A 27,425-nucleotide genomic window follows, 5' to 3' on the forward strand; every position below is an offset into this window, starting at 1 on the left:
ATGCTTGTTTTTTTCTTATGCCTCCCACAGCACTACCAGTATTCAAATCTGTTGAGCCATGGTCTTCCACACCAGAAACACACAAAGACATTTATCTTTCGCAGGTGGCGGTGGTCTCTGCAACACCTCTGGGCCCCAAACCCAACCATCTATTCTTCCTGCTGCAAGGCCAACTGTGCCTTCTGCTGTTGCTGCCCCTACTGCTGCTCCTGCAGAAGAACGGCCTGAGTCCACTGTGCTGTTCAGCCAGCAGACAAATGGCTTCCTCCAGTTTCTGCATCTACTTTTCTCCCAGGCCTCCTGCTTCTCTCTTTGAGAGGAGGGGGTCCCTGCAGCAGCCTGTGCCAGGTGTAACAGGCTTGGCTGACTCCTGAGCACCCTTCATTGCAGCTTCCTGCTGTTCTTCATATGGCAATCACCCTGATCTTTCCCAGGTGTGGCTCATTCTGTGATCAGGGATGGCTAGCCCCAGCCCTTAAGCAGCGAGCCAGGCTGTTACATTCCAACTCTGCCAGTTCAGCATGGGTGACCATTATGAAACTCACTTTCTCGGTGACAAAGTGTAAATGGGGCTCTGAATAATGTGCAGATATGATCTGCTTTCCTCTCCATTTTCAGGATTAGACATGTATATAAATAACCATGCAAACTGTGTCTTTAAGTCACAGGAAAAATCAATGCAGCACTTACTTTAGAGGCTCAGGAGAGAGTTTAGTCCCCGAAAAGCTGATTTGCATCAAAGCAAGCGAACTGCTGAAAAACTGTTTGAACGATGGGGGAACGTCCTTTCCTTTCCTGTAAATTGGGGGGGCGGGGGGGGGAGGAGGAGGAGAAAAAGCAACATTTGAACATCCAACAGACTGCACATTCATGATGTCAGGGTCAGCAGCACTCTTTTATTAGTAATTAATGTACTTAATCTTTAACAATCGTATCTAGGTAGCTTTCAATTAGTTCAAAAACAAAAAGGCATCAAAATGGAGACTCAACAGCATTCATCAATGTCTCATTTCTTGTTCAGAAGGTATTACTAACTAATGGTTCCTTGGTGACCTACATAAAATAACCAGGTGACTTCAGCCCAGTTACTAGTCGACAGGCATTCACAACACCAGGAGAGAAGCAAAGGGTCAAAATTGTTATGAGAAGGAAATAACTTTTCACCCCTAGAGACAGTTATTGTTTAACGTTTGAATGTAGTACCAAGCAATAGGTGTGCAGAAGTGATGCCTCCAGGTTAGTGTTGAGGCATATTGATCTGGAAAGACAGGGCAGCTTACGCTGCTATTTCCTGTGATATAACTGCTCTCCAGAGAGAGGATTCTGCCTCCAGTGCTGTCAGTCAATATCCTCTAAAGGACTACGCTCAATAAAAAAAGGAAAGGGGGAGGGGGAGAATAGTCACTACTGACTTCCAATAACAATAAATAAAAATACTAGCTATATAATGTGAAACTCGGGTTTCAAGAGGAGCAAATGTACTTAGGCCATTCTGGTATTTATTCCTATTGTTTTTATGGTCCAATTTCAATATTCAGTGGGCACCACTGCAGACTGAAAATCTAAAGGATAGAATATCTTCCACTCTTTTTAACATAAATAGCAAAACAGTACCATGGCAGAGTCTGAATCCCCTAGAATAAAAATAAAAGCAATGCTTCATAACCAGCTCTCAAAAGGTTTCATAAGAGTAACTTTAACAAGTCTGTAAAGGAGGCCTGTCTTCTTTTTACAGAAGGAAGACTGAGACCTGGAGAGAGTAATTGACTCTCTCAGATCACAGAGCCAGTCAGGGGCAGAACTGAGTACTGACCACCACAAACGCAAATTCTCTTCTTCAAATCAGTGTTCTCTTCCTTACTAAACTATGTTTTCAGCTTGATTAGGGCCTCACATTATGTCCATTAAAGTCAACAGAAGTTTTTCAGTTGATTTCAGTGAATATGAGATCAGGCCCCCAAAACTGAGATGGTCCGAAAGATAGAGGAAACAGTTTTTTCATCCAAATTGGTCAACACATCAAAGCAAACATTTTGTAGAGACTGTTCAATTTCAACAGGGTTCCACTGGAATTCCGCCTAGTTTTCTGGCAGCCTGCCTGGTGGGCTGATGAGGAACTGAGAGCACCTGGATACTCTAGGAGCCTCAGCTGCTCAGCAGTCTGGGCTCCCAAGGTCCCCCATGCTGGGGCAGCCTGAAAGATGAACTGTCTTGAAAACAGGGACCCCAGCACTTCCAGGGTCCCTGCCTCCATTCCCTTTCACAGAGACTTTTGAACTTTTTGCTTTTCGTTTTGCATTGGAACAAAACCAGATTTAGAAATACTGAAATCCTCTGTGAAATGACATTATCTTTTATGCCCAGCTCTACCCTAAAAGAAAGGACTATTCTGCAATTGGGGGGAGGGAGGAAGAGAGAAAGAAAAGAAAAAAAAAGCAGATAAGAAAGCACTGAAAATTAATGTTTAATTTTTTAGCTAACACTGATTTTCAGTGCAGTTCTGGAATATTGTGCCTACAAGCAGATAAGTCAATTCTCTTGGTACAGTACTAATGCTTTTTGGGAACAGGAACTCTGTCTTCCTCAGTGTTTGGAAAGAGCCTAGAACAGGATGGGCTTTACCACAATCTAAATGGTAACAATAGTAATGCAGGTAGACACCTACACTTAGAATTACACAAGAATACCAATTCAAAGGGTCATTTTCAGACAATTACAGGTGACAAAGTTTTATCTTTAGGCTAAAATTTTGCATATTTGGGCTCAGCTTTCAGGAGTGGTTTTTGGTTTTGTTCTGTTGATAGTTTGAGGGAAAACTTCTGCCATTTCTGGGGTGGGGGGTGAAAGCAATATGCTTTAGCTATTAAATTTTACCTTGAGCGAGTGCCCTGGGTTTTTGTTTCATGTTAAACTTACAGTCTGCCAACATTTCACTGGAACCATGTGTATGTGCAAGTGTAACCTAAGTGGATTTAATTTTCAATGTGCATGTGAGTATGGAAAGAGTCGGGATCAGAGCAAGCATATTATGCAGGATAGCTTGTTCTACTGATGTCTAGCAAATAGCTCCACGTGAGGGAATGGAAAGGAAACAGTCAGGGCTCCAAAGGGTATGGGAAGGAACAAATAGAACAAGGCAGGGCTCCACTTTGTTGAGTCTATGGCCTGACTGAGGGCCCAGTCTGGCAAAGCACTTAAGCATATGCTTAACCATAAGTAAGGGAATAGTCACATTTCAAATTGCACTACCTACCTCAGTTAAGTATGTGTATAGGTGCTTTGCTGAGTCAGGATCAGAGCGAGCATATTATGTAGGATAGCTTATTCCAGTGGTTCTCAACCAGGGTTCAGGGGCCGCGAGCAGTTTTTAGGGGGTTTGCCAAGCAGGGCCAGCATTAGACTTGCTGGGACCCAGGGCAGAAAGCTGAAGCACCACTGCATGGTGCTGAAGCCCAAGGCTCCAAGCCCTGCACCTGGGGCTGAAGCCTGAGCAACTTAGCTTTGCAGGGCCCCGGGAAACTGCCCTGCTTGCTATCCCCTAACACCGGCCTTGGCTTTTATATGCAGAGAAACAGTTGTTGCACAGGTGAATATACTTTGGGGATAAATAATATCTCTGTCACACAGCGCTTAATTGAAAGTCTAAAGCTGCTTGAGGTCCACATAAGAAAACTGCTGCAGAAGTGCAAAAAAGAATAATAAAATATTTCCAGGAGTTGGAAATAACTATATTTAAACCCATACCTGTGAGAAAAAACTGTCCTGGACAGGCTGAGCACAGCTAGGTGCTGAAGGCATCCGCGGAGGAGAGCTCCACACACCTGAGAAATAAAGAAAGTAGGTTTATATGCAATAAACCTGTTGGTATACTAATGGTGTTTTTTTGAACCATCAAAAGAAATAAGATTACCATGTCTAGTGCGCACTCTGTGTTGGATAAATCCAGATGAACAATGGCATTTGGCTGGGCCAAAAAATTATACAAGCTCTTCAAATGAGAAAAAAAAATATGATTATTATGTTTTGTACATATTACACAGAATTATTTTTATTTTATCTCTTCAAATAAAATTCAGACATTTATTTTAAATTGGACTCCAACAGTTTTGACTGAAGCTATTTTCTCTGAATGGATGTTATCTTCTAGCCCTCAAAAGTAAAACATTTGTTAAAATGACAGGAAAAGAATGCTGCCTGGATCACATTTACCACATAGCATTCTTGACTTTCATAGCTTGATTTATCTTGAGTAGCCGGCAATTTGCTACACATTTTGCAGAAAGTGCTAATTAATTTTAGTTCAGAATAGATTAGAATGCCATCCAGATTGCAACCATACTCCAAAAAGGCTAATCAGTTTTGAAAGTTTAAGTCAACCCTTTCTACTGCATTAGGCCGGCAGCTAAGTTGTGTCTGAACCTTATAATTCTTTCTGACAAGACTTTATTAAAACACATATTACCAGTGCCTTAGATCAATTCAGAGATATTGTAAAATGGGTCTGATAACATAATATTTTAATGAATGATATGTATTATAATATTAAGGATATATTACCTATGCACTAGCCTAGGTAAAGGCACCAGCTACATCTGACAATTTTTTTTTTAATGTCTAGGAACCAAACAAATTAGAGTTAAGAAAAGTTGGCCCTCATTTTCAGAAGTGCTGAGCCCCCGCAACTCCAAATGAAGTCAAGATGAGTTAAGAGTGCTCAGGACTTTTGAAAAATCAAATCCCTACAACACTAGGTCACCTAGCCCCTCTAGTATCAATGCATGAATATTCCCTACAGTAAATTTTCCAGTGCTTTGCTCAGGGCTAGTCTACACTGGCAATGCTAAAGTGCGGCCGTGGCAGCGTTTTAACATGGCTTGTGTAGTCACAGCAGAGCGCTCCCAGTGCTCTAAAAAACCCACCTCCACGAGGGGCATAGCTCCCAGGGCGTTACAGCGCTGAAATTTGTGGCGCTCAGAGGGGTGAGAAAGTTACAGCCCTGTAAATTGCCAGCGTAGACAAACCCTCAGTTTAATTTTATATTGCAAACAATGGAGTTTCCATCACTTCTGTTGGAAAATTATTCCACAATTTAACAGATCTGACTGTTAGGTGCAATACCATGAAAATACTTTTAAGTTTTACATTGCTAAAATTCATTTCATTAATATACTAGATCATGGGTCAGCAACCTTTCAGAAGTGGTGGGCCGAGTCTTCATTTATTCACTCTAATTTAAGGTTTCACATGCCGGTAATACATTTTAACCTTTTTAGAAGGTCTCTCTCTATACGTGTATAATATATAACGAAACTACTGTTGTATGTAAAGAAAATAAGGTTTTCAAATGTTTAAGATGCTTCATTTAAAATTAAATTAAAATGCAGAGCCCCCCGGACCAGTGGCCAGGACCTGGGCAGTGAGAGTGCCACTGAAAATCAGCACATGTGCCGCCTTTGGCACGCGTGCCATAGGTTTCCTACCCCTATACTAGATACATCCCCTTGTGGCACTTAAAAATGTCTCTCCCTTCTGGTGTTTGCACCCTTTAAAATATTTGCAGCCAGCTATCACTTTCCCCTCAACCACTGTTTGATTGAGCTACGCACACTAATTTTATTATAAATTCTGTAAATATGTGGTTTTAAGTAAACCAATCTATTCCCTTATTTTATTTTTGCTGCTTCTCTAAAGGCTCTCATTTGTCAACGTTCTTCTAGTTCTTCACCCGAGAGTTCTGCTCTCTTAAGCAAAGGATGATGTGTTTTGTAAATGTGTATATGAATGTCTAACAGATACCAAGGAAAATCTGGGGTGGAATTCACATAAAGCCAGAAGGCATTTTATTTTGTATACTCCAAGTGTGTGTCAAGTGAAAATGGACTCTTGTAATGCTTATTTTGAATTCCTTAAACTTCATTTCTTAGGTATCCCAGCCTGGACACCGAGGACGTGTGAATAAGTGAGACTGGGATGGATGTGATGAAGAAAGTCTGAATAAAATGTTATTTTGAGCCTAGTGTCCTTCAACACACCGAAAATGAAACAATGCTGGATCTCACTGGCAGTAACACAAAAGACCAGACCAATTTATTGAATTTGGTTACTTTAATGTGGTATTCAGTGGACAATTTTTTATGTCAAATGACCATCAGAGTTTGCCACAATTGACAGTTTTCTGGCTGATCAGCAGAATGTGAGAATTTGCATAGGAGCAAAGTGAAGTGAATTAGTTTAGCTGCATGGGAAGTTTAAAACTTAATTTGCCTTTATACTAGTGTGACACTGTGTAGAAGGAAAGATGACCATGTGTACACTGAAGTATTAACACTGATGTATCACCACTGTTGCACAGTTGTGATAGATGTTATGGAAAGTATGCCTTGTAAGGTATCACTGGAAAAATTGTGATTGGTTGAACAATGTTATCCTGTTTATATGTGTGTATTATCATTGTGTATGAAGTTATGAATCCTTGCTGTGTTTGTATCTCAAACACCCACCAGACAGATTTACATCCAGACTAGCCAGCCACGATTGATGGGCCATGAAGGAGAATCAACTCTTCCAGTGAGCCCCTCCCAAGGACACCTCAGAGAGCAAGAGCACATAGACAGTGGAGGCCCAATGACTCAGCAGGACATGTAGAACATGTGATCCCTGACTCCATGTTTGAGACAGTAACTTTCCATGCACATGGACCGGGGGTATCATCATTCCTTTGCCTCTTTCTTGCTCCACATCTCTGGATTACGATTTCTAGCAAAGAAAAGCTTTGAACAATGGGCTAAGGACCCCAATATATGGGATGAACCAGAGAAACTTACTGCAAGATGGCAGATTTAACATCATTGCTATTATACTGATCTACAAACTCTGAAATGAACTGTAATGTATATGATTTCATTTTAACCTCTTAATAACGCTCTTCTTTTATATTAATAAACCTTTAGTTTTTAGTTACTAAAGGATTGGCTACCAGCATGTTTTTGGGGTAAGATCTGAAGTATATTTTGACCTGGGGTCTGGTTCTTTGGAACTAGAAGAACCTAATATATGTGAGTTTTGGTCTTAATAATCATTTGTGACAGAAGTCTGGTTTGTCTGGGTGGTACATGAGGGGCTAGAGGTCCTGCAGGGGACTGTCAATGGCTTCAAAATAACTAGTATAGTATTTTGGAAGCACACATTTGTTACTGGCTTGATGAAATCTTAGGATTGAATATACCACCAGTTTGGATTACATGCCCTGTTTTCTGGCAGTCTGACCCGAGACTGGCTCTCTTAGCTCTGTCCCATACCAGGCAGCGTCACAACTGGAAGGCAATGTTATCACTGTGTCATTTTAATCACCACTAGAACTTGAGTTAAATTAACACAATTTCCCCCCCCAAAATAATCCTCCCTTCCCACTCACACTACATTAAATATATACATTTTTTTCAGGAATCAGAAGAATAAGGAACACATACGGAAAGATCATCACCCCGGAGAACATTCCCTGAGAGGTCAAGGTAGGTGAGAGTGTTAGCAATCAGCTGGTTGGCACTCAGTGACTGGGAAAGGCTATTCACCCCTGCAACAAAATGTCAATATTTAACTTAGTTGGGCTAAATAAAGAATTATCATAAATCCTGTCAGGACACAGTTTCAGTGAACACACTGTCAAATATCAATGGTCTCCTGCTATCAGAATTGTTAGGATTTATTTTTCTCCTACAGGGCCCAGTCTTGAAAGGTGCCACGCTCCCTCAGCTCCCATTGACTTCATTAGGGGTTCCCTACATCTAGCAGGACCAGGCCCTTAACCTGTATTACCAGATCCTTAGGAACAACTTTCTGATACATTTACTGTACCATGTATTTAGCTCAATTCTAGTGGGTTTTTTTTTAACATTACACACAAACTATATTTTAAGTAATGTGAAGACATCTCATTGTAAACAAGAATATTTAAACAAAAACATCTGCAGAAGGCAGATACATTACAAATTATAGTTCACTATTACTTCAAAGGCAGTTGACAAGACATAGAAGTTCAAACATTTAAATTATGTATTCACCGGTAATTTCAGAAAAATATTTGATGAACTAACATATCAGGAAATATATATTTGAACACACTGATGTACAGTATTAAATCCTGTTCAGAACAAATAAATACTTTTGGTATTAAACTGAAAAATTGTGTGTCAAGAACCAACAAATCAGCACTCCCTTCAAAAGGGTTCCTAAGTTATTTAAAACAGAGATGAAGTGGACACCTCCAGCAAATGTAACTTGCATATTAGGCATGGTAGTTTATCACTGAACTCTTGAATCATTCCGGATGGCTGTAGGCTGCCTCTCAATCAGTAAGTACCTGAGAAAATCCATTAGACACACAAGCATCATTGCCTCCTATAATAGAAGGATGGATTTTATTAAGTGCTTGGTCAAAGCAACAGAGAAGACAAGTGCTTTGAATTGCTGAGCAACAGTCGGCAGCTTTTCAGACTAGACAACCATTTCATAAACAGCAGCAAATGATTCTGAGAACTAGGATAATGAAGCAATGTTTGAGCTAGTTAATGTTGGGGGGCACTAGGCTAAAAAGTAGAAACTTCTCCTTTAGGGTTTTTGTTTGTTTTTAAATGAATCAGTCTTTCATTAACGACAAAGTCACTGGATCTGATCTAAAGCCCAATGATATCAATGGGAGCCTTTTCATTGACTTCAATGAGCTCTGGATCAGGTTCAAAAAGCTGAGATTTAATTGAACCAAGCACATGGAATTTTCTATTTGAGTCAAAGCTCCAAATTGCTAAACCTCTATTAGCACTTCCCTTATTGTATACTGTGCTAGTAATAGAGATCCTACTTCAGTCTGAATGAAGCCTATAATGTTGTTTCATCACACTTAGACCTAACAACTGTTAGGAACTATGAAACACCATATTTAAAGAAAGATCATCTGGGAAGTTGCTACCTGCAGTTCACTTGTCAATCTCATAAAGAAATCTCAAATCAAATGTATTTGTTAAGTAGTAAGGTAAAACAATAAGAAGGGGTTATACTGAGCTTTGGGAAGAAGTGAAAAGCATTGTAAGTGCTGCTTATTATCTCCCTAAATAAAAAAAATCCACTTGTCCAGTTGCCTAGTGTTGAATAGGAAACTTTCCCAAGTGAGTCCCATCACTCACTTCAAAAATAGGCTTTTATTACAAAAATAGTTCTAACCTTTATGGTTTCAAAGATAACTTTAAATGCAAAACAAGGTTAAATTAATGCAATGCTGTCTAAGTCAAGGGAGAGCAGACTGATAAAAGGAGCTGTAAAGACAGCACAAAAGTAGCGAAGAGGTGGAGGTATGGGAGGCAGGAAATTCACTGTTTTGAGGGGACCGCACATATAGACAAACTCTCATGAACAGCAAGATAAGTCATATCATTAGGTGAGCTGTTTTAGTCAGAACGGCATGTTTTCAATAGGAATATTGAAGGGTTACTCTAGCACAATATCCAGTGGTAAGGTCTTAGTCTCTGTAGATTTGAGCATCATTGCAGTGCAGTCTGCATTAGGGTTGTTACTAGGTCATCATTAGGCATGTTAGATGGACTCTGCTTTTGTTTTAAGACCTTTTTAAAAATAAACCACAAAAATCCCTTTGATTTTGTTCATTGCTTCAATACTCTGTTCTTCCTGATTAACATTTGGTTGAACAGTCTTGACTAATCTGACAACTGTTCTTGAGATGGGGGAAACAGATAGAATATCCCAAATGGCACTGTAGATGCCATTGGACCAAATGATGGAGCTTCAAGTGAGGAAGAGTACAGGAGGTGACTGAACATACTGGAAGCTGTGTGCACTTTTGCCAGGGCTGGATTTGGTCTAAAGACTTGAGTAAATATTTGGAGTTTTCTCCTATCCCAAGAATAAATATCAGGGTGGTCAAAATTCCTTGATTAAATGATTGTCACCAAGAACAGACTACTAACACAATGATCAGAACTAAAGTTTTATAAGGTTTTAAAGAACCAAAATTCCAGCAACCATGCCTCATGACTGGGCTAGTAAGAATCATAATACAAAACACACTGCACAACAACAAATGTCAAATCAATTTAAAGGCAACTCGCTAGTAGCGGGTCCATTTTCAAAGGTGCAGAGTTGCCTCCACCCCCAGTAGTTTCATGAGCCATCTACTAAAATGGTATGCTGAAGAAATATGTTGGATAGAGCTTTTCTTAAAAAAAGATCAACCTGTGAAAGTTAGAAGCACTGGGGGCTCCCACATCAAAAAGCAACATCTAAAATGGTAACACAGCTTGGTTTACTGTTACAAGTGAAATGACAATTAAAGGAAGATCTAAAATCTCTTTTGTTTCACTACCCAGGATGGAAAAAACAAGTGATGCACAATATTTCATGTGGTTACACATTCTTCAATTATTTTAAGTGAGAAATTTGTGAATTAAGAAACTAAATGACCCAATCACCACAAAGCAATCTTTAAACAGTCACCCACAAACCATTTTACTTTACAAATGTGACTTACAAAAAGGATATTTCGATAAACTTTTCAAAATGCCATTTGTAAAGCTAACACAAAGTATAAGCTACTATAAAAAAAACCCTGTATGCTTCAAACCTCTTCTTAAGCCATAAATGCAAGATATATTTATTCCAACAATAAGCTAAACACAGACAGTTCTTCAATAATATAGGATCTGATCCGAATCCTATATAAGTGTAACCCACACACCTCCTGGATGTGGTGTTCTGTCTCATCTAGTGGCACCAAGACCACTTAGAGATTAATGAGTTTGCTCTACAGCCTTAGTTAAGAGGCATATGGCTTCTAGCTCATGCGGTATAGGCTCATGCATTTAGCATGAGGCAGAGGCCCCAGGTTCAATCCCGCCCATGACCAGTATCTGTTGGTGTTAGAAGTGGGGCCTCATTCAGGATTTCAACTGGGAAGTCTCCGAAGCTCAGAGACCCATATGTGGGTTACATATGGGAAGTATGTAACCCACACACCTCCTGGGTGTGGTGTTCTGTCCCATCTAGTGGCACCGGGACCACTTAGAGATAAATGAGTTTGCTCTACAGCCTTAGCTAAGAGTCATATGGCTTTTAGCTCATGCATTTAGTTCCAGAGGCTCCAGTTTGATCCTGCCTGCTGACTACTGGGGTCTGTCAGTGTTACATTAGTCAGTGGAAAGCTTCCATCTAACTTCAGTGGGATTTGGATCAGGCCCATAATTGAAGAGCCTACTATGGGTAAGAAATAAGGTTCAGATACTCTCATAATGTCAGCCATATAAGTAGGCAAATTAGACAGAGAGAAATAATCCAGTACACAAGAAATTATTTTACAATTATATAACAACAGGATCCATCACTACCAAAAATGTTTCATTTTACTCATTCACCAAATAGAGAAAAAGTGCAGGGTTAAGTACAAAACATACCTTTAGGTGACAATGAGGTTTTAGATAAATTTAAATGTTTCAGTCCCTTCGGGAGTTTGGCAAACTGGATACTTAGAGAGGACACACCTGTTTGAGGGGGGGAAAAAAGAGCGTAAAAGTTTGTAGTTTTTTTGATGGCAAGTGGCTTTCAGGATTCTGAACCACTGGTATAAAAATAGACCACACCGTGAAAGTAAAAGGAGTGTAGGGTGTTCAACACCTCACAAACACAATTCAGTTTCTTCTAGGGTTGGCCCAAAGATGTAGATGACAACCACCTCAAGTCCTTTTTACTTTAACATGCTTAAAGCTACCCAGTGCGTGCTTAAGTTTTTGAGGACCAAGGGTCAAAGAGAAGGTAATGTGTGTGCCATGATGTCAGCACATGGATAGTTTGAGAGCTTTATGGTTCCGCCACAGGAAAATGATAATGAAGTTAAATTCAACAGTAGTGAATGTGCAGCTTCCCCAGTAATAAGGATCTCTTTGGGTCTATTGAAAAAAAGGTCAAGGTTCAACGGAGTTTCGTTAATATAGGTTAGCTAACCTTGACCTCTCTTCCTAACTGAGTCAAACCCTTTCTTCAGTAGATAAACAGGCAAAGGCGTTGCTGAAAAAGGACTGAAGTATTTTGTACAGCTGAACTAGTACTGCAGAGCAGTGTGTGTTTTGTATAAAATAATTCTGATGCAGGTAACATAGAGAACTTGCTTTAGGAATCTGAAGCCTCCATTCTAGTCATAATGGTCACTTATCTCATTTAATTAGACTGATAAATATATACTGGCCGTTATACAGTCTCAAAATCACATAATAGACCATTTCCTGAATAAAAAAAGAATTAGGGCTCTGGCACCAACTATATTACTCAGCACCATTTTGCTGAAAGAAGAAATACAAAAGCCCAATTTCTCATTCTGAGGTTCTGCATTCCATAAATGTATTTTCCATTTTTAAATGGGTGATGGAATATTTAAGGAGACACCTGCTCAGTAACGATTGAACCAATTTATAAAATATTCATTACCAGAAGAAATCTATCAACAAGTAAACTGCAGCAATGCAATGAGGTGTGACATATACTTCTCTGTACCAGATCACAGGTTATAATCCAGCTAAGCTTTCCTGGGGGGAACACATATCTCTTTAAAAAGAATACACTTGCCTCTGTGCCAAAACCCAAAATGGATAATAAAAAAAAAGCTAATATTGAAGTTTACTTCAATGGACATAGAAATATTTTTTCTATATTTATCATAAGGTTTTATCTATCTACCTTAAGTATATAAGTGGTTATACTTCAGACATTTGTGGAATTTTTGTTTCAAGGTTTTTTTGTTGTTTCTAAAAGTGCGGTTGGCATGTATACTGCCGATACATGGAGCTTTCACAGACTGTCCAAAACTCCAGGCCATATTTTGTGTATATGGTTAAGTTGTTGCCATGAGGATGCATTACTTTGGCTACTGTAAAAATACAATAGTAACTGGATGTATTCACCAACTTATTGCAAGAACGAATTCAGGTTATTTTATGAGAATATGCAAGTAACTGCACTTCACCTCTGTAGGAATTTATTGTTAGAGAAAACAAGGTGAAAAATACCTGGGATTATTTAACAAACATTTGCTTCTGGAGAAATTTCAATGAAGCACCAATTGACAATGTTTTAAACATTTTATTAACAAGTGAAATTTATTTTACATTTCCTTCCGTTTTTGTTTGAAAAAAGAGGTGGTTATTTCTGTATGGATAAGGTGTCTGTACATTGCTTAAAAACCCCTGTGACAATAGACTCAATACAGCACACTAAGATCAGGAATAAAAATCAACCCCAACTGAAGGCAGAAACAAAATATTTCTCTTGACATAAAAACCCATGCAAAGAATCTCACAAATTTTGCAAAAAACATTAAAGATGATGCAGGTATAATTTTGGACCTGCTAATCCTGGGTCATATTTAATTCTAGTGTCTACTGGGTTGGGATCCTTGATACATTTTCTTTCCCAACTACACTTTACAAATCTCTTCAGCTCCACTGATAAGAGACTCAAGTATTAAAAGCTTTTAAGCTACAGCCTCAGGATTTTATGTTCTCTGGCAGGTCCTCTCCACTTCTTGGTTGTAGCTGGTTCTCTGCAGGAGGCTTAAAAGGCAAATATGATTTTGATAATAAAAGGGCAGAAAGGAGGAGGGAAGGCAGTATGAGGAGAGTAAATAGTGTTCTGTTGCACCTGGGCTATTTATTGGAGTGTAGCAAATATCCTTTCCTCTTCTCTCACACTACAGCCAACGAAATCTCTAATCCAGTCAGCACCACCCACATTAGTTGCTGAGATCTTATAGCAGGGGTGGGAAAACTACGGCCCGCGAGCTCCCACTGGGGAGTGGGGTCTGGGGCTTTCCCTCTTCTGGCTGGGGAGCTGGGTCGGGAGCCGCAGCACAGGGCTTGGCCCCGGTCCTCCAGCCAGGGCGATGGGTCGGTGGCCGCACCACGTGGCTCCCGGAAGCCACAGCATGGCCCCGCTCTGGCTCCTACGCACTCCAATGGCCCCCTCCAGTGCTCCAATGGGAGCTGCAGGAGCAGTGCCTGCAGATGGGGCAGCATGCAGAGCCACCTGGCCATACCTCTGCATAGGAGCTGGAGAAGGGGCATGCCACTGCTTCCAGGAGCCGCTTAAGTCTTAAATCTTTTGGCTATTTGGATCTATTGGATCCCCGACACACACCTTTCCCACTGTACAGAGAAAGGGAGATGGGGAGACTAACCCCCCCACATCCATCTTCCAGTGACAAGTGAAATTTTTTTGTTTTGAATTGTTTCCTCAAAAAACAATATGAAACAAAAGGTTTCACAGAACAGAATTCCTGTTTTTCAAGCAGCCCTACAAGTGATGTATTAAGGATGTGATCATGAGAATGCCCGTTGCATGGAATGCCTACGTGAAGTAAACAGGAATTCCATAGGCAGGGTACTTCCAGGATCAAGCTTAGACTGAACGTTTTATTTTAATTTAAAAATACAATTTTCAGTTTTTAGGGTGGTGGGTGGAAAGAGGAGAAAGAAGAGATGGGAGTGACTTGAGTCTAAACTGAAATTGCTCGGAAATTAGGGCCTAGATTCAGCAAAGCTGAATCTTTAAGCATGTGCTTGTCTCTCGTTTTGCTGAAAAGGGACAGACTTATGTAGATGCTCAGTGTAAGGGCTGCACTGATGGGGCTAAATTTTTTGCAATATTGAACACTAGAAGGGAGCTCAAAAAATTGACAGCTTCAATGCACTTAGAAATATTTATATATGCACAGATGAATTAAAGAGGTAGTTCTAGCTGCTAGAAAATATCTGGAATATATAACGCAAGGAACAAAGTTGTGTCTCACTCTCAGATGGGCCTTAAACCAATTCTATTACTTTTTAGAATAAAGTATTTGAAACCCTTTCTTCTCTCTCCACCCCAGGCACAGTGCTTCACCCCCCATCAGTTATCTTAAAAGTGATCTCTGTGAAGCCAAACAAGCCCAACTTTAATTAAATCCATGGTTACACTAAAACCGTTCAACACCTATTGGTAAATCTCAAACTAATTGACATTTACAAACTAAAAGAAGAAAAGCAATTCTCAGTGACCTATGAGCAACAGATATTTACGATGCAATTACACCAAGCACAATGCTCTATTATTCAGGCAAAGGGGAATGAAGTAGCACTAATCCTATTACTCTGACTGTATAAAAGGAAAAATGTAAATGTTATAGTACCTCTGTCCTCAAGAGGGTTGCTAGCAAGGTTAATTGTATGAAGTCCTGAGTTAGGATTATGGGTTAGGGCATTGGCCAGTTTCTGTGCAAAATCTCTGCAAGAAAATAAAACAAAAGAAGACTATTATATTATCTCCTACATTAACACCATATTCAGAGGCTTAAAATGACCCAATTACTGGAATGAATGGAAATGGCCAAATTTACCAGTTGCAAACATGTACAATATTTCCCTTAGTCACATCTATTTATACAATTTGCAACAGCAATCTTTTATTTATACATTATCCAATATTACACTAAAGGATGCCCATCCTAGCTCTGAGTGCCTTTGAGATTATATATATTATAAAAAAACAAACATAGCAAAATAGGAGTTATAAAACAAACTGTCCAAAGCAGCCCCATTTCTCCCTCCGACCACATCATTTGATCATCATGTGATCAGTACAGTTTAATCACCAGCATGCTTTCCCAGAAATCCTGCCCTCATGTGCATCAGTTCCCCATCAGTACCTGCTCAAACAAATAGGCTTTGCAGCATATCCAGAAGGTCAACAAACAGACACTCATTAAGGAGAAGGTGCTGTGTATTGGCAGGGCCTATACTGTTTTGAGCTTTAACCACTTTTTACAACTAATTTCCTCCTTCATTCTTCTCTTACCCCTTAGCCACTGTTATCACCACATTTTTGTCTGTCTTAGGGCTTGATTCAACACTCCACCCTAATTTATGTCCCTTCCTCATAGTGCCATACCCATGGACCGAAATTTCCTAACATACCCCTCCTTCCCTTTAGTGATGGAAGGGTGGCACTGACCAGGAAACCATCCAGCCAACTCTGCCAGATTTCTGCCAGCAGACAGGTCCCCATACACAAGGGTTATGCTCCCGTGGCTGCCACTTTAAGGTGACAAGCCTTGCCAAACCAAAGAATCCAGTCCTCTGGTTATTATATGCACCCCATTCTTCCAATGTGGGCTACATAGTTATTGTACCTTATTTCAGCCAACTCACTAAGCTTCTACTGCAGTGTCCCTACTCATAATTTTTCCTTTTCAACTAAAAGCCAATAGCCTTACTAGATAAGTTCTGTCCCAATTACCCATCTAAATAGTTATCAAAATGCCACTTTCTGCTTTACATAGGGACAAAGAGCGATCTATCCTCTTTATGTTAGGATACTACAGCAGTGGTTCTCAACCAGGGGTATGTGTACCCCTGTGCACAGAGATCTTCCACGGGGTATCTCAACTCATCTAGATATTTGCCTTGTTTTACAACAGGCTACATATAAAGCATTAGCGAAGTCAGTACAAACTAAAATTTCATACAATGACTTGTTTATATTGTTCTATACTGAAATGTAAGTACAATATTATTTTCCATTTGATTTATTTTATAATTATATGGTAAAAATGAAAAAGTAAACAATTTTTCAGGAATAGTGTGCTGTGACACTTGTATTTTTATGTCTGATGAAAGCAAGTAGTTTTTAAATTACATGAAACTTGGGGTACTCAAGACAAATTAGTCTTCTGAAAGGGGTACAGTAGTCTGGAAAATACTTCCCTGTATTACAGATTTGGGATAAAATTTTCAAAAGCACATAGAGTGACTTGTGTCCCATTAAAAGGTAATGGGACTTAGGCACTTTTGAAATTTACCTTTAGTAGCATTTCTCAACTTTGACTATGAAAGTGGTCATAACTCCCTAAAAATGCTTTGTCTGTAGCCTATGCCAAGTGAGGATAGCCAGTATCAATGGGATGAATACCTTTCTTCCCAGCAAAGACACATTATAACCTGCAGAACTGACAAATTCACCTTTACAGGGACAGATAGCTAATGCTGATTACAGCAGAGAAAGACAAGGTCAACATGCCAAGTACTCTGAATGTATATGGTGCTACAAAATCAAAAGTCTTAGGGATGATTGTCAGTCAAGCTCTATTAAAGTCAAAACCAGACCTATATATGACAAGTTAATGAAGGCAACGTGCAATGACAGTCAATAACCTTATAATAGTATCAAAATGTTATTTCTGTGTAAAATGACACAAAATATGAAGAAATTAATGACACAGTCAGTTACTTGTTACACTTTGAATGATGGACATTAAGGGACTGGACTGGGGATCAGGAGATGTGTTTAATTCCAACCTCTACCACAGACTTCGAGTGACCTGTGGAAAGTCACTTAATCCCTAGTGCTTAAATTTCCCATTTGTAAAACAAGGATAATACTTCCTTTTTCCCACCCTTTGTCTGGCTTGTCTATTTAGATTAATAATTCATTGAAGCAAGGACTGTCTCTTACTATCTGACTGTCCAACTCCTAGCACAATGGGTTGGAGCAACTACATGCTATTCCAATTCTAATACAGAAGTGTGTGCTCCAAAGAGCCACAGCAAATCCTAGTTTACAAGTTTAACTTTTGGGCTAATTCCTAGAGATTGTAAGAATCTGCTGTCTCTCTCACAAGAAATGGAGGTGGTTAAGGTACTGAAATAGTGCTGGAGTATTTAAGCGTGAAATTGCATTATTTCTAAAAGTTTTCATGTTTTAATGACTATTGCAAGAGGTCTATTTTTTGTTTGCTTTTCAAGTACCACAAGTAAAAATACAGAGAAGTACATTTTGTAGTTTGAATATTAGGATATATTCATTTTATCTTAACAGGCTGTGTGTCCCACCAACATAAAAAACATCCATACCGCAATCTGTTGTCCAATAGTATTCCTTATTATAGTAAGAAACTGAACATAGCGTTTTCTAAAAGATCAAGTTTTTCATATCAACGTTGGCAACTAAGTTTTGAGAGGAAATCATGAGATATTTGAGGTTCAAATCACTTCTAAAACTGTCTGTTCTGCACAGCTACCAACTGTTCAGCCAGCTTCCTTGTTTGTAAAGGAACAAATAAGTAGAAGGTAGACAATTTTCAATTTTCATTTTCATAGGTGCTAACACATGTAGCCCCCAGAGACTCCAATGGAGTTTGTGAACACTTACAACCTCTGAAAAATATGACCATGAGCTCTTTGGAACAGGGTTGTAATTTTTGTATTAGCTATTTTACCAATTCTATCACAGAGTCTACTTTCTACGGTCCTATGGGTAAATCATAACTAACGTAATTTTTTTTTAAAAATTACTTACGTTCTAAGCCCGGCATTCTCTAATACCAATTCTTCCAATCGATTGGATCTACTCACCACTCTCAGGATCTGCTCACAGACATCAGTGGACTGCCATAAAAATGATATAAAATATTACTAAAGCAAAAACATTCTTACATCACTGAAAATATACAGCTGTAAGCTAGGAATAGCCTCACATAATGAGGCCCTGGCCATAACTGGGTCTCCTAGGTGTCACCACAATACAAAAAATAAATAATAGTAGCAGAAGCCTCCAAAACCCAGTAGGAGGACGTAAGATAGAATCTTTCCCAAATGAATTATTGCTAAGTGGGAAATTGGTAAGTAAGAGGCAAACTAACAGAGTCACTCAAGGTGTAGGCCAACAAAACAGGACAAAACCTTATTTCCGACAGAAAAACCATGTGATTAATAACATTACTTATTTAAAAACTTTGTGTCCATGATACTCTTTTACAGAACAGACATAATTAATAAGCCTGAACTAGAATGACCACAAAACCAGAAACAGGAGTATCATAATGCAGACCCACAAGGGACACATTCTGGCTGCAGGCACTCCATGAAAGAGCTTTGTGGTTGGGGAGTGTGCTCTGGGAATTTTAGTGTGGATCCTGCTAACCCACATAGAGCCATTACACACCCCACCACGTTTACATTAGTCATGTTTTGTAATAACTAATTTGCATGGGCAGTTGTAGGATCCACGATGAGCCAAAACATTAGAGTAAAATAATGCTGCTTTTATGCTATTAATTTGCAAATGTTGGAGAGGGTAAAAGTGAAGAGAGAAATTTTGTACTTTTAAAATTTTACTTCAGCTGTGATCCCAAGAGCTATACAACAAATAATACTATCGCCTTACTTGTATTTTATTCTTTGTTTTGCTTTTGAACTCTGTGGTCCCCCAACACACAAAATCAAGGTTCCATTAGAGGTCTGAAACTGAGCTTTTGTCATGACCATGACAGCTAAGATGATTTTGCTCAGGCCAATAAATCATTCCCCATTAAAACTGCCCCCACGACACTGGTATTGGGGTCTGAGAGTTTATGCTTCTATCTGGTGTCTGACCCCACAGCTCAATCAATTTCTAAGGCTAAATTTCTTAGCCTTTTAGCTTTTCAGTATAGTTCTTAACTCATTTAAAAAAACCCAAACCTCTACAACACAGAGGGGAGAAAAATCTACTTTCAGTCCTCCTTTTAAATAATGCAGATTGTACTGGTGTTTTAAGGACTGTCACTTTTCTATCACCACAGGCATGGATTCTGCACTCTATTTTTTAGGTAACTCAGAATATGATCAATGTTGGTTTACCAGTGTGATTACAAAGAAGTGCTTTAATCGGTTGGTGAGAAAGGTACAGTTATGTCTACCAAAGACAGTGTCATAGTGGGAGATGCAAAGAGCAGTACATAGTATTGATTCTGGATTTGTTTTTCTTAAACTGGCTCTCTGTAATGACATTATAACATGGATTTAGCAATCAATCATCTTTTGTATTATCCTCCAGATATTTTTGACTGCCAGTTTCAGTGCATGGAATTAAGGAGTTACATTAAGAACTGCCTTTATTTTAGAGCTGTACAAAACTTGCTAATTGGATTCAACCAGTTTCAGCAAATCAAAGCCACTAGGTTCTGTTTGCTAAGATTGTGTCCCCTGTGGTTTGTTTGAAAAGTTTTATGTTTGTACAAACCCCAGAATGCCAAAGAAACCTCAAGAAAATCCCAGCAAAATAAAACAGTTTCCTAAAGAAACCATAGTTGTATCACTCTTTCCCTCTATATAGATTCTCTAATACACCCCCTCCCCAAACACGGCCCCATGTCCCTCATCATCACTTTGCCCCACCAGCAACCCCTTCAGGTGCCTTTTTGGTGGGCCTCAGTCGGTTGACTGAGCCCATCACTGGCTCACTCCCAGATTTTCAGGCGATGGACATCAAATAAGCTTGTTATTAAACCCCTCCACACAAACGTCCATATTGGTGTCCTGAGAAAAGGACAATGTCTGACAGCAACCCTAATCAGCTATGGAACAGGAAATAGTCTGAGCACTGCTGATTTTTAGGTTTCCATGCTAAAAGGTTTCACACCACTGTAGCTAGCTTAGTTATCATGAAAACAAAAGGGCTAATTGTCACTCAAATTGAGAGACAAGGTGGAATAGGTACTATCGTTTTTGGACCAACTTCTGTAAGCAAGAGAGACAAGCTTTCGAGCTTGGCACTTTCTACCCTGGCACTTTCATTGTTAAAACTTTTGTCGCTCAGAAGTATGAAAAAACCACCCCCCTGAATGACAAAAGTTTTAATGACGAATAGCACCAGGTAGACAGCGCTTCGGCAATGGGAGACGTTCTCTCCTGGCAACAAAGAGCAGCTACACTGCACACCTTATAACAGCGCGGCTGCAGCGGCACAGCCATGCCGTTAAGGCGTGCAGTGTAGACATGACCTACACAGAGCTCTTCTTCAAGCCTGGGAAAGGAAGTGTCATAGCTAAACACCAGGTGGAACAGATTGTTTAGCATAAGCAGTTAACACATATCCTAAGGAACCATTCAAGGCAGACTGGCCCATTAACACCTCTTGCATTCAAGAGACAAAAAAAGAGGGTTAGTGGATTACAGATTGTTGTAATAAGCCATAAATCCAGAGTCTTTATTCAGTCCAGAGGAACAGCCGTGTTAGTCTGTATTCGCAAAAAGAAAAGGAGTACTTGTGGCACCTTAGAGACTAACCAATTTATTTGAGCATGAGCTTTCGTGAGCTACAGCTCTGATGAAGTGAGCTGTAGCTCACGAAAGCTCATGCTCAAATAAATTGGTTAGTCTCTAAGGTGCCACAAGTACTCCTTTTCTTTATTCAGTCCATGATTTTTAGTATCTAGCAGAGTTATGAATTAAAGCATCCAGGTTTATCTTTGAAAGCATTGTGTAGCTTTCTTTTGAGGATGAGAACTGATAGGTCAGACAGTGATCACTTTGTGAAAAACGTACCCACAAGAGCTCTGTGTGACTCAAAAGCTTGTCTCTCTTCCAACAGAAGTTGGTCCAAGAAAAGATATTACCTCTCCTACCTTGTCTCTCTTAATATCCTGGGACCAAAATGGATACAACTACACTGCATATTCCAACTGAGAGTCAGATAAGGCGGTACTAAGTAGAACTCGTTGAAAAACTGGATATTTTACCCTGCAGAAAATTTTGACAAAATTAAGACAAAAGTTTAGTTATCTATATTTTCAACATAAAATTTTGATTTTGGCAGAAATGCAAATACCCAAAGTTTTCAGCTAAAAATCAAAGATTCCAATTTAAAAATGCTGCTGTAGTACCTCATGGGAGTTGTAGTTTGGATACCTTATGTTCCCATTCTCCTCTATAGGGCAGATTCCCTGGTCAGAATACGTCTCTCATGATGCACCACAGTCCCCCTCTTGGTGAGGGGTGCATCATTGGAGATGTAGTCCAGCTAGGAACCCGGGCCCACAGAGGAGAACAGAGGAGGCATCAGAACTTCAAATCCCATTAAATACTGTAGTGGCATGTCCACATCAAACTATTCCATCATTAGTAGAAATAGCACAGTCTTTGGGTGCTTGCGGGGTTTTGGTTTTTCTGAAGAAAAATGGAATTTTCCACAGAAAGCAGACACTTTTTGTGAATTTTTTTTTTTTTGACAAAAACCCGATTTTCCATCACAAGCAATTTTGATGGAAAATTTTTGACCAGCCCTAATACTGAGCAAGCCTCTCTGAATAGCTTTAACAATATACTTCAGTTGAGACTTGCAATACTACACTATTTCAGTTTCAGTCCTGAGTCTCTGAAGCAGAGACTACCAATTGTGCCACATGCTTTGGTGGTGGTTTTATGATAACTAGAACAAGATAACCCAGCTCAACTCCACCTCACTTTAACGACAGGATTTGAAACTAGGTCTCCAAAGAAGAAAGGAAAGTGCACTTTCTACATTTATTCTTAAGCCTCTTAAAGTTATTTTCAGATACCACAGCTTTCAGTACATCACTAGCAATCAGGTTTTCATGTAATGTGACACTACTGAGGGAAAACCTACAAGCAAATTTTTGAGGTCAATAACTTTGCACCAATTCACATTAGCAGAGAATTTGGTCCTTCATTTTTAAGATCCCCAGACTCCAATCCTAGATCTGAAGAAAGATTTTTGGGTAGGTGTGAAAAACAATGCGTCTGGGAGGATTAACCTTCACTTTTTAAATAAAGCTATTTTGATGTATTAAGTTTAAAGTCATCTAATAATCAGCCATTTTTAACAGCTTCTTCCAGTCCAGCTTGCTGGTTTGGTGGAACAATGTAATTATCTTACATGATTACATATTTATGATTATATCTGACTGTCTTCACTACAGAAAGTGGATGCTTCTTTTAATCAGGATGTAATGCAGAGTGAGAGGAAAGCCTACTTTCACAGTGCAGGAGCAGTGCAAACACAATCCAAATATCCCTTACCCCCCCAAAATGGTTTCTTATTTAGTCACATAGTACTGCTGAAAACAGCTAAAAATAAGCAATGAACTATTTTGTGGCATCACTATATTCAAATAAACTTTGTAAACTTTATTAACTAAATGTTATTGAAAGTTGATTTTTAGAAAAATTATTTTCCAGCAGACTAAGTCTACTCAGCTTTCCATTGATGAATAAATGCATCTTTCTGAGAAGGGTTACAGTGTGCTATAAAATACAGCAAAGTCGGGTAACAGTAGATGCACCTTCATTTTATTACTTACTAATTTCAGATCCTTAGAGGACAGCTTTGTAAACCACTGATTGTATTCCAGGGCAGCAACTATAGGTATTAAGTCTCTAGAAAAAGAAAAATGTTTTTACACATTGTTCACACTTATTGTCAAGCTGGTCAGCTGAACACTTACTCTTATATACTTAATTTACTTTGACTCTTTCTTAATAAATAGTCAATCATCAGGATTTTAGAAAGCTCTCCATTCTAAAAATACAAATAGTGGTGGGGGAAATCAATTGGATTTGATATGACTTGACTTAATTTTAATATGAACATTTGACTGGTCAAATAATATTCATATGAATATTTAAACCAGGAAATTGTCTGAGCTGCCATGCCTAGTCATACCTTACTTTTTTTCAGCCTATGACATATTTAAGCTTCTTAATCACCATTAATTATAGTTGAGCATGATCCTAAAAGCTTTTTGGCAGCCTGATGATTTAATATAATTCTGTGACTGACTAATTCTAGTCAGCATCTCCTTGTCTCTTCTCTCAAGTCATATTCCCAAAGGAAATAAGGGCCGCGCAAAAGGATAATGTAACTTTCAGCAAAAACCCTCTCCTAATTGTAAAAGGGATTTCACAAATGAAATTCTAAATGATTCCTGTTCCCTTATTCTAAGATTCTTAATTTGATCTGCTCTCCTTCTGTTAATTTCTCCACAAATAAACACTGATAAAGGCATGCTGTAAAAACGTTTGCATGCAACACCGGAGCAGAATAACATATCAAATATTATGATAGCAGTTAGTATGCTATGTAGTACAACTCAGCAGTCAGATAATCTTTCCCTCCCCCACATTAATATATATGGACACACACACACACACACACACAAATCACTCTATAAACCCTTGCCTTGCACGGTAGAAACAGGACATACAGTAGAACCTCGGAGTTATGAACACCTCAGGAAGGGAGGTTGTTCATAACTCTGAAATGTTTGCAACTCTGAAGAAAATGTAATGATTGTTCTTTCAATAGCTTATTTAATTTAAATGAAACAAGCAAAGAAACTGTTTCCTTACCTTTTTTAAAAAAAAAATTTGACCTTTCCCCATTTTTGTAGAAGTAGTTTACTACTAACACAGTACTGTACTGCATTTTCTTTTTTTGAGTCTCTGCTGCTGCCTGACTGTGTACTTCTGGTTCCAAATGAGGTGTGTGGTTGACCGGGCAGTTCATAACTTTGGTGTTCATAACTCTGAGGTTCTACTGTAGCTACTCTACATGTAATTATTCTAAATCTAACTAGTGCTAGTGCAAACTGAACTTCAATCCTCATGGGGCATAATTTGTAAATATTAGCCTTTTTGACCGTTCTTTCGCAAGCTTTCCATCCAGGAGCATGCATTGGCAGGCATCTTCTCTGTACACACAGCTCCTCTTTCTTTTACGTTCCCCCCATTTACCTGTTTTATTTCAATCATTTTTGGCAGGGATATTAAACAAGTGTAGACTCAGATGCACCTGTGATTCTCATGAATGTTTCAGACAAACATTGACTAGATTATGTTCTTTCAGGAACTGTAGATTTCTATATTCTGAAATATAAGTCCATCTCTAAAGCAGTAAGAGAATATTTTGCTGCACAACATCAATGTTATACACCAACTGTAAAGCTAATATACAAGAAGGTTATTTGTATACTCTAGCTTAGATATAGAAATATGGTACACCACAAGGAATAGGCCTATCGCCAGTGTTGTTCAATATATACATGAAACCTCTTGGTGAATTCATTTCCAAACATATAGTGCAGTATCATTGGTGTGATGATGATGATGATACACAAGGATTTATCTCTTGTCCAACAGCCTCTGCAATTTTGGTCTCAGCTGTGAAGTGGTATTTGAATATTGTTAGATGTATAAATCAGGACTATTTCATCTTCAAGCCTGGAAAAACAGATGTCTTGCTGTTGACTCAGCTATACAAAACAAGCTTGTTTCTCCTGTGTGGCTCCACTTGATGGGATTAGTATGAAGGTAATGATTCAGGTTAAGAACCTTGGTGTCTCTTTTGTCATTGCCCTGGTCTTGGAAAGCTATGCATGGAACATGGTACAAACGCAGACTTGTTTTTCAGTTGTGCAGTTTTTGTGTCAGGTACACATATTTACACCATAATGACCTCGCAACAGTAGCATACAAACTTTGTGGTCAGACGAGCAACTGTTACAATTCCTTCTTTGCAAGGTTTTCAGTAACGCTGCCCCATCAACCAACTACAACTTATTCAACATGATTGCTCACTCATTTGAGATATCGTGATCCTAAAAAAATCCGTTATTTAAACAACATTGTCTGCCTAAAAAGTGACGGGATAACTCTAAACTGACACTGCTGGATTTATAAATCCTTATCCTTAATTCCTGCCCCTAATTATATTCAACACCTACTCTTAGCGACTTATATGACTGATAGGAGTACCTGCGCGCTCACTCAACTCAGCTGTCTAGGGCTCCTATCTTCTCACCCAGCATGCCTGAAGATGGCAAGACAGTTACTTTTTACTGTGTAGAACTTGCTCCCCATGGAAATCTACCTAATTTCATCCTTCACATTTCAGAAAAACCTTAGTATATTTTTGTTAAATTTTATTTGAAAAGGTGCTTCTGAATGCTGTCAGCCCTGTGTCTATTACTTTCCCTCATTCCAATCTATTTCTTTCCTGTTCTTAATTCTCTTCTCCCCCTCACTCATTCTTGAGATTTCAATTTTTTAAAAATATTTTATAATTTTTTTATTACATTTTGTTGTGATTACGTTGTATACGCTGTACAGTGACATCAGTGCTTTTGCTGGGAAATGAGAACGAATACTAAATAAAATGATTAATTATTGACCATTTCCAAAAATGGAGATTTTCCACAACCTTTCTTCACTAATTTTTTAGTATTTATAAGTTACTGTGTTAGCTACTTCACTATTGAAAAATAAAGGGTTATTTACTAAAAGAATACTGTACACAACACAAAAGCATTGAAGGGAATGCAGAAAATCTCAGCAAGTCTCAACAATGCCAAGTTTTGCCACCACATGCATGTTTTTCAACACCTTTGCCCCCTGTGTGTTTAAAAGTGGTGAGAAATCTAAATACGGAAATATTTTTAAAACAAAGAACACACGTCTCCAACTGAAGGTTGCTCACACTTTCCCCCAGACAAATCATAGGACGTTCAAACATACTAAAATATATGCTTCCCAGGTGAATATTCTGATGCAAAGCTAAGCAAGTTCTTCTCACTTTGTGTGTGTGTATGTGCGTGCGCGCGCAAATTAAACAATTTTCTGGTTCACAGCACAATACACCTTCGAATAAAACATAAGAAGGAGCATTCCCATGTGGCAAACTCTATTATACACTGCTACTGTGTTAGACAACCTTGGCTCCCAAACTCTTTATCTATAATTCATGAAATTTTATGCTGACCTCTTGCAGAAATGTGCACCCGCAAAACAGGCTTAACAGAAATATTTTACATTGTAGGAAAAATATAAAAAGCATTTGTGCAGTGCCTGGAATGCATGGTAACAATCAAGGTAGTAACAAACGGGTAGTGATCAATGGCTCCATGTCTAGTTGGCAGCCGGTGTCAAGTGGAGTGCCCCAGGGGTCGGTCCTGGGGCCGGTTTTGTTCAATATCTTCATAAATGATCTGGAGGATGGTGTGGATTGCACTCTCAGCAAATTTGCGGATGATACTAAACTGGGAGGAGTGGTAGATACGCTGGAGGGCAGGGATAGGATACAGAGGGACCTAGATAAATTGGAGGATTGGGCCAAAAGAAATCTGATGAGGTTCAATAAGGATAAGTGCAGGGTCCTGCACTTAGGACGGAAGAATCCCATGCACCGCTACAGACTAGGGACCGAATGGCTAGGCAGCAGTTCTGCGGAAAAGGACCTAGGGGTGACAGTGGACGAGAAGCTGGATATGAGTCAGCAGTGTGCCCTTGTTGCCAAGAAGGCCAATGGCATTTTGGGATGTATAAGTAGGGGCATAGCGAGCAGATCGAGGGACGTGATCGTCCCCCTCTGTTCAACATTGGTGAGGCCTCATCTGGAGTACTGTATCCAGTTTTGGGCCCCACACTACAAGAAGGATGTGGATAAATTGGAGAGAGTCCAACGAAGGGCAACAAAAATGATTAGGGGTCTGGAACACATGACTTATGAGGAGAGGCTGAGGGAACTGGGATTGTTTAGTCTGCAGAAGAGAAGAATGAGGGGGGATT

At 39.2% G+C, this 27,425-nt stretch overlaps 1 protein-coding gene across 4 annotated transcripts in view; it reads right to left on the reverse strand.

The window, feature by feature from the left end:
• CARMIL1 (capping protein regulator and myosin 1 linker 1) overlaps window positions 1–27,425 on the reverse strand; it is a 256,037-nt gene that overhangs the window by 103,981 nt on the left and 124,631 nt on the right. For all 4 annotated transcript variants that reach the window (XM_048840027.2, XM_048840028.2, XM_048840029.2 and 1 more), the window contains exons 9-16: window positions 23,165–23,240; window positions 18,382–18,470; window positions 15,218–15,312; window positions 11,457–11,543; window positions 7,470–7,573; window positions 3,911–3,988; window positions 3,745–3,821; window positions 691–795 (exon numbers count right to left, since the gene is read on the reverse strand). In XM_048840027.2, the coding sequence (XP_048695984.2) occupies window positions 691–795; window positions 3,745–3,821; window positions 3,911–3,988; window positions 7,470–7,573; window positions 11,457–11,543; window positions 15,218–15,312; window positions 18,382–18,470; window positions 23,165–23,240 (711 nt within the window). The remainder of the gene's footprint in view (window positions 1–690; window positions 796–3,744; window positions 3,822–3,910; window positions 3,989–7,469; window positions 7,574–11,456; window positions 11,544–15,217; window positions 15,313–18,381; window positions 18,471–23,164; window positions 23,241–27,425) is intronic.

Source organism: Caretta caretta, chromosome 2 (genome assembly GCF_965140235.1).
Source record: "Caretta caretta isolate rCarCar2 chromosome 2, rCarCar1.hap1, whole genome shotgun sequence".
Lineage (NCBI taxonomy): Eukaryota > Metazoa > Chordata > Testudines > Cheloniidae > Caretta > Caretta caretta.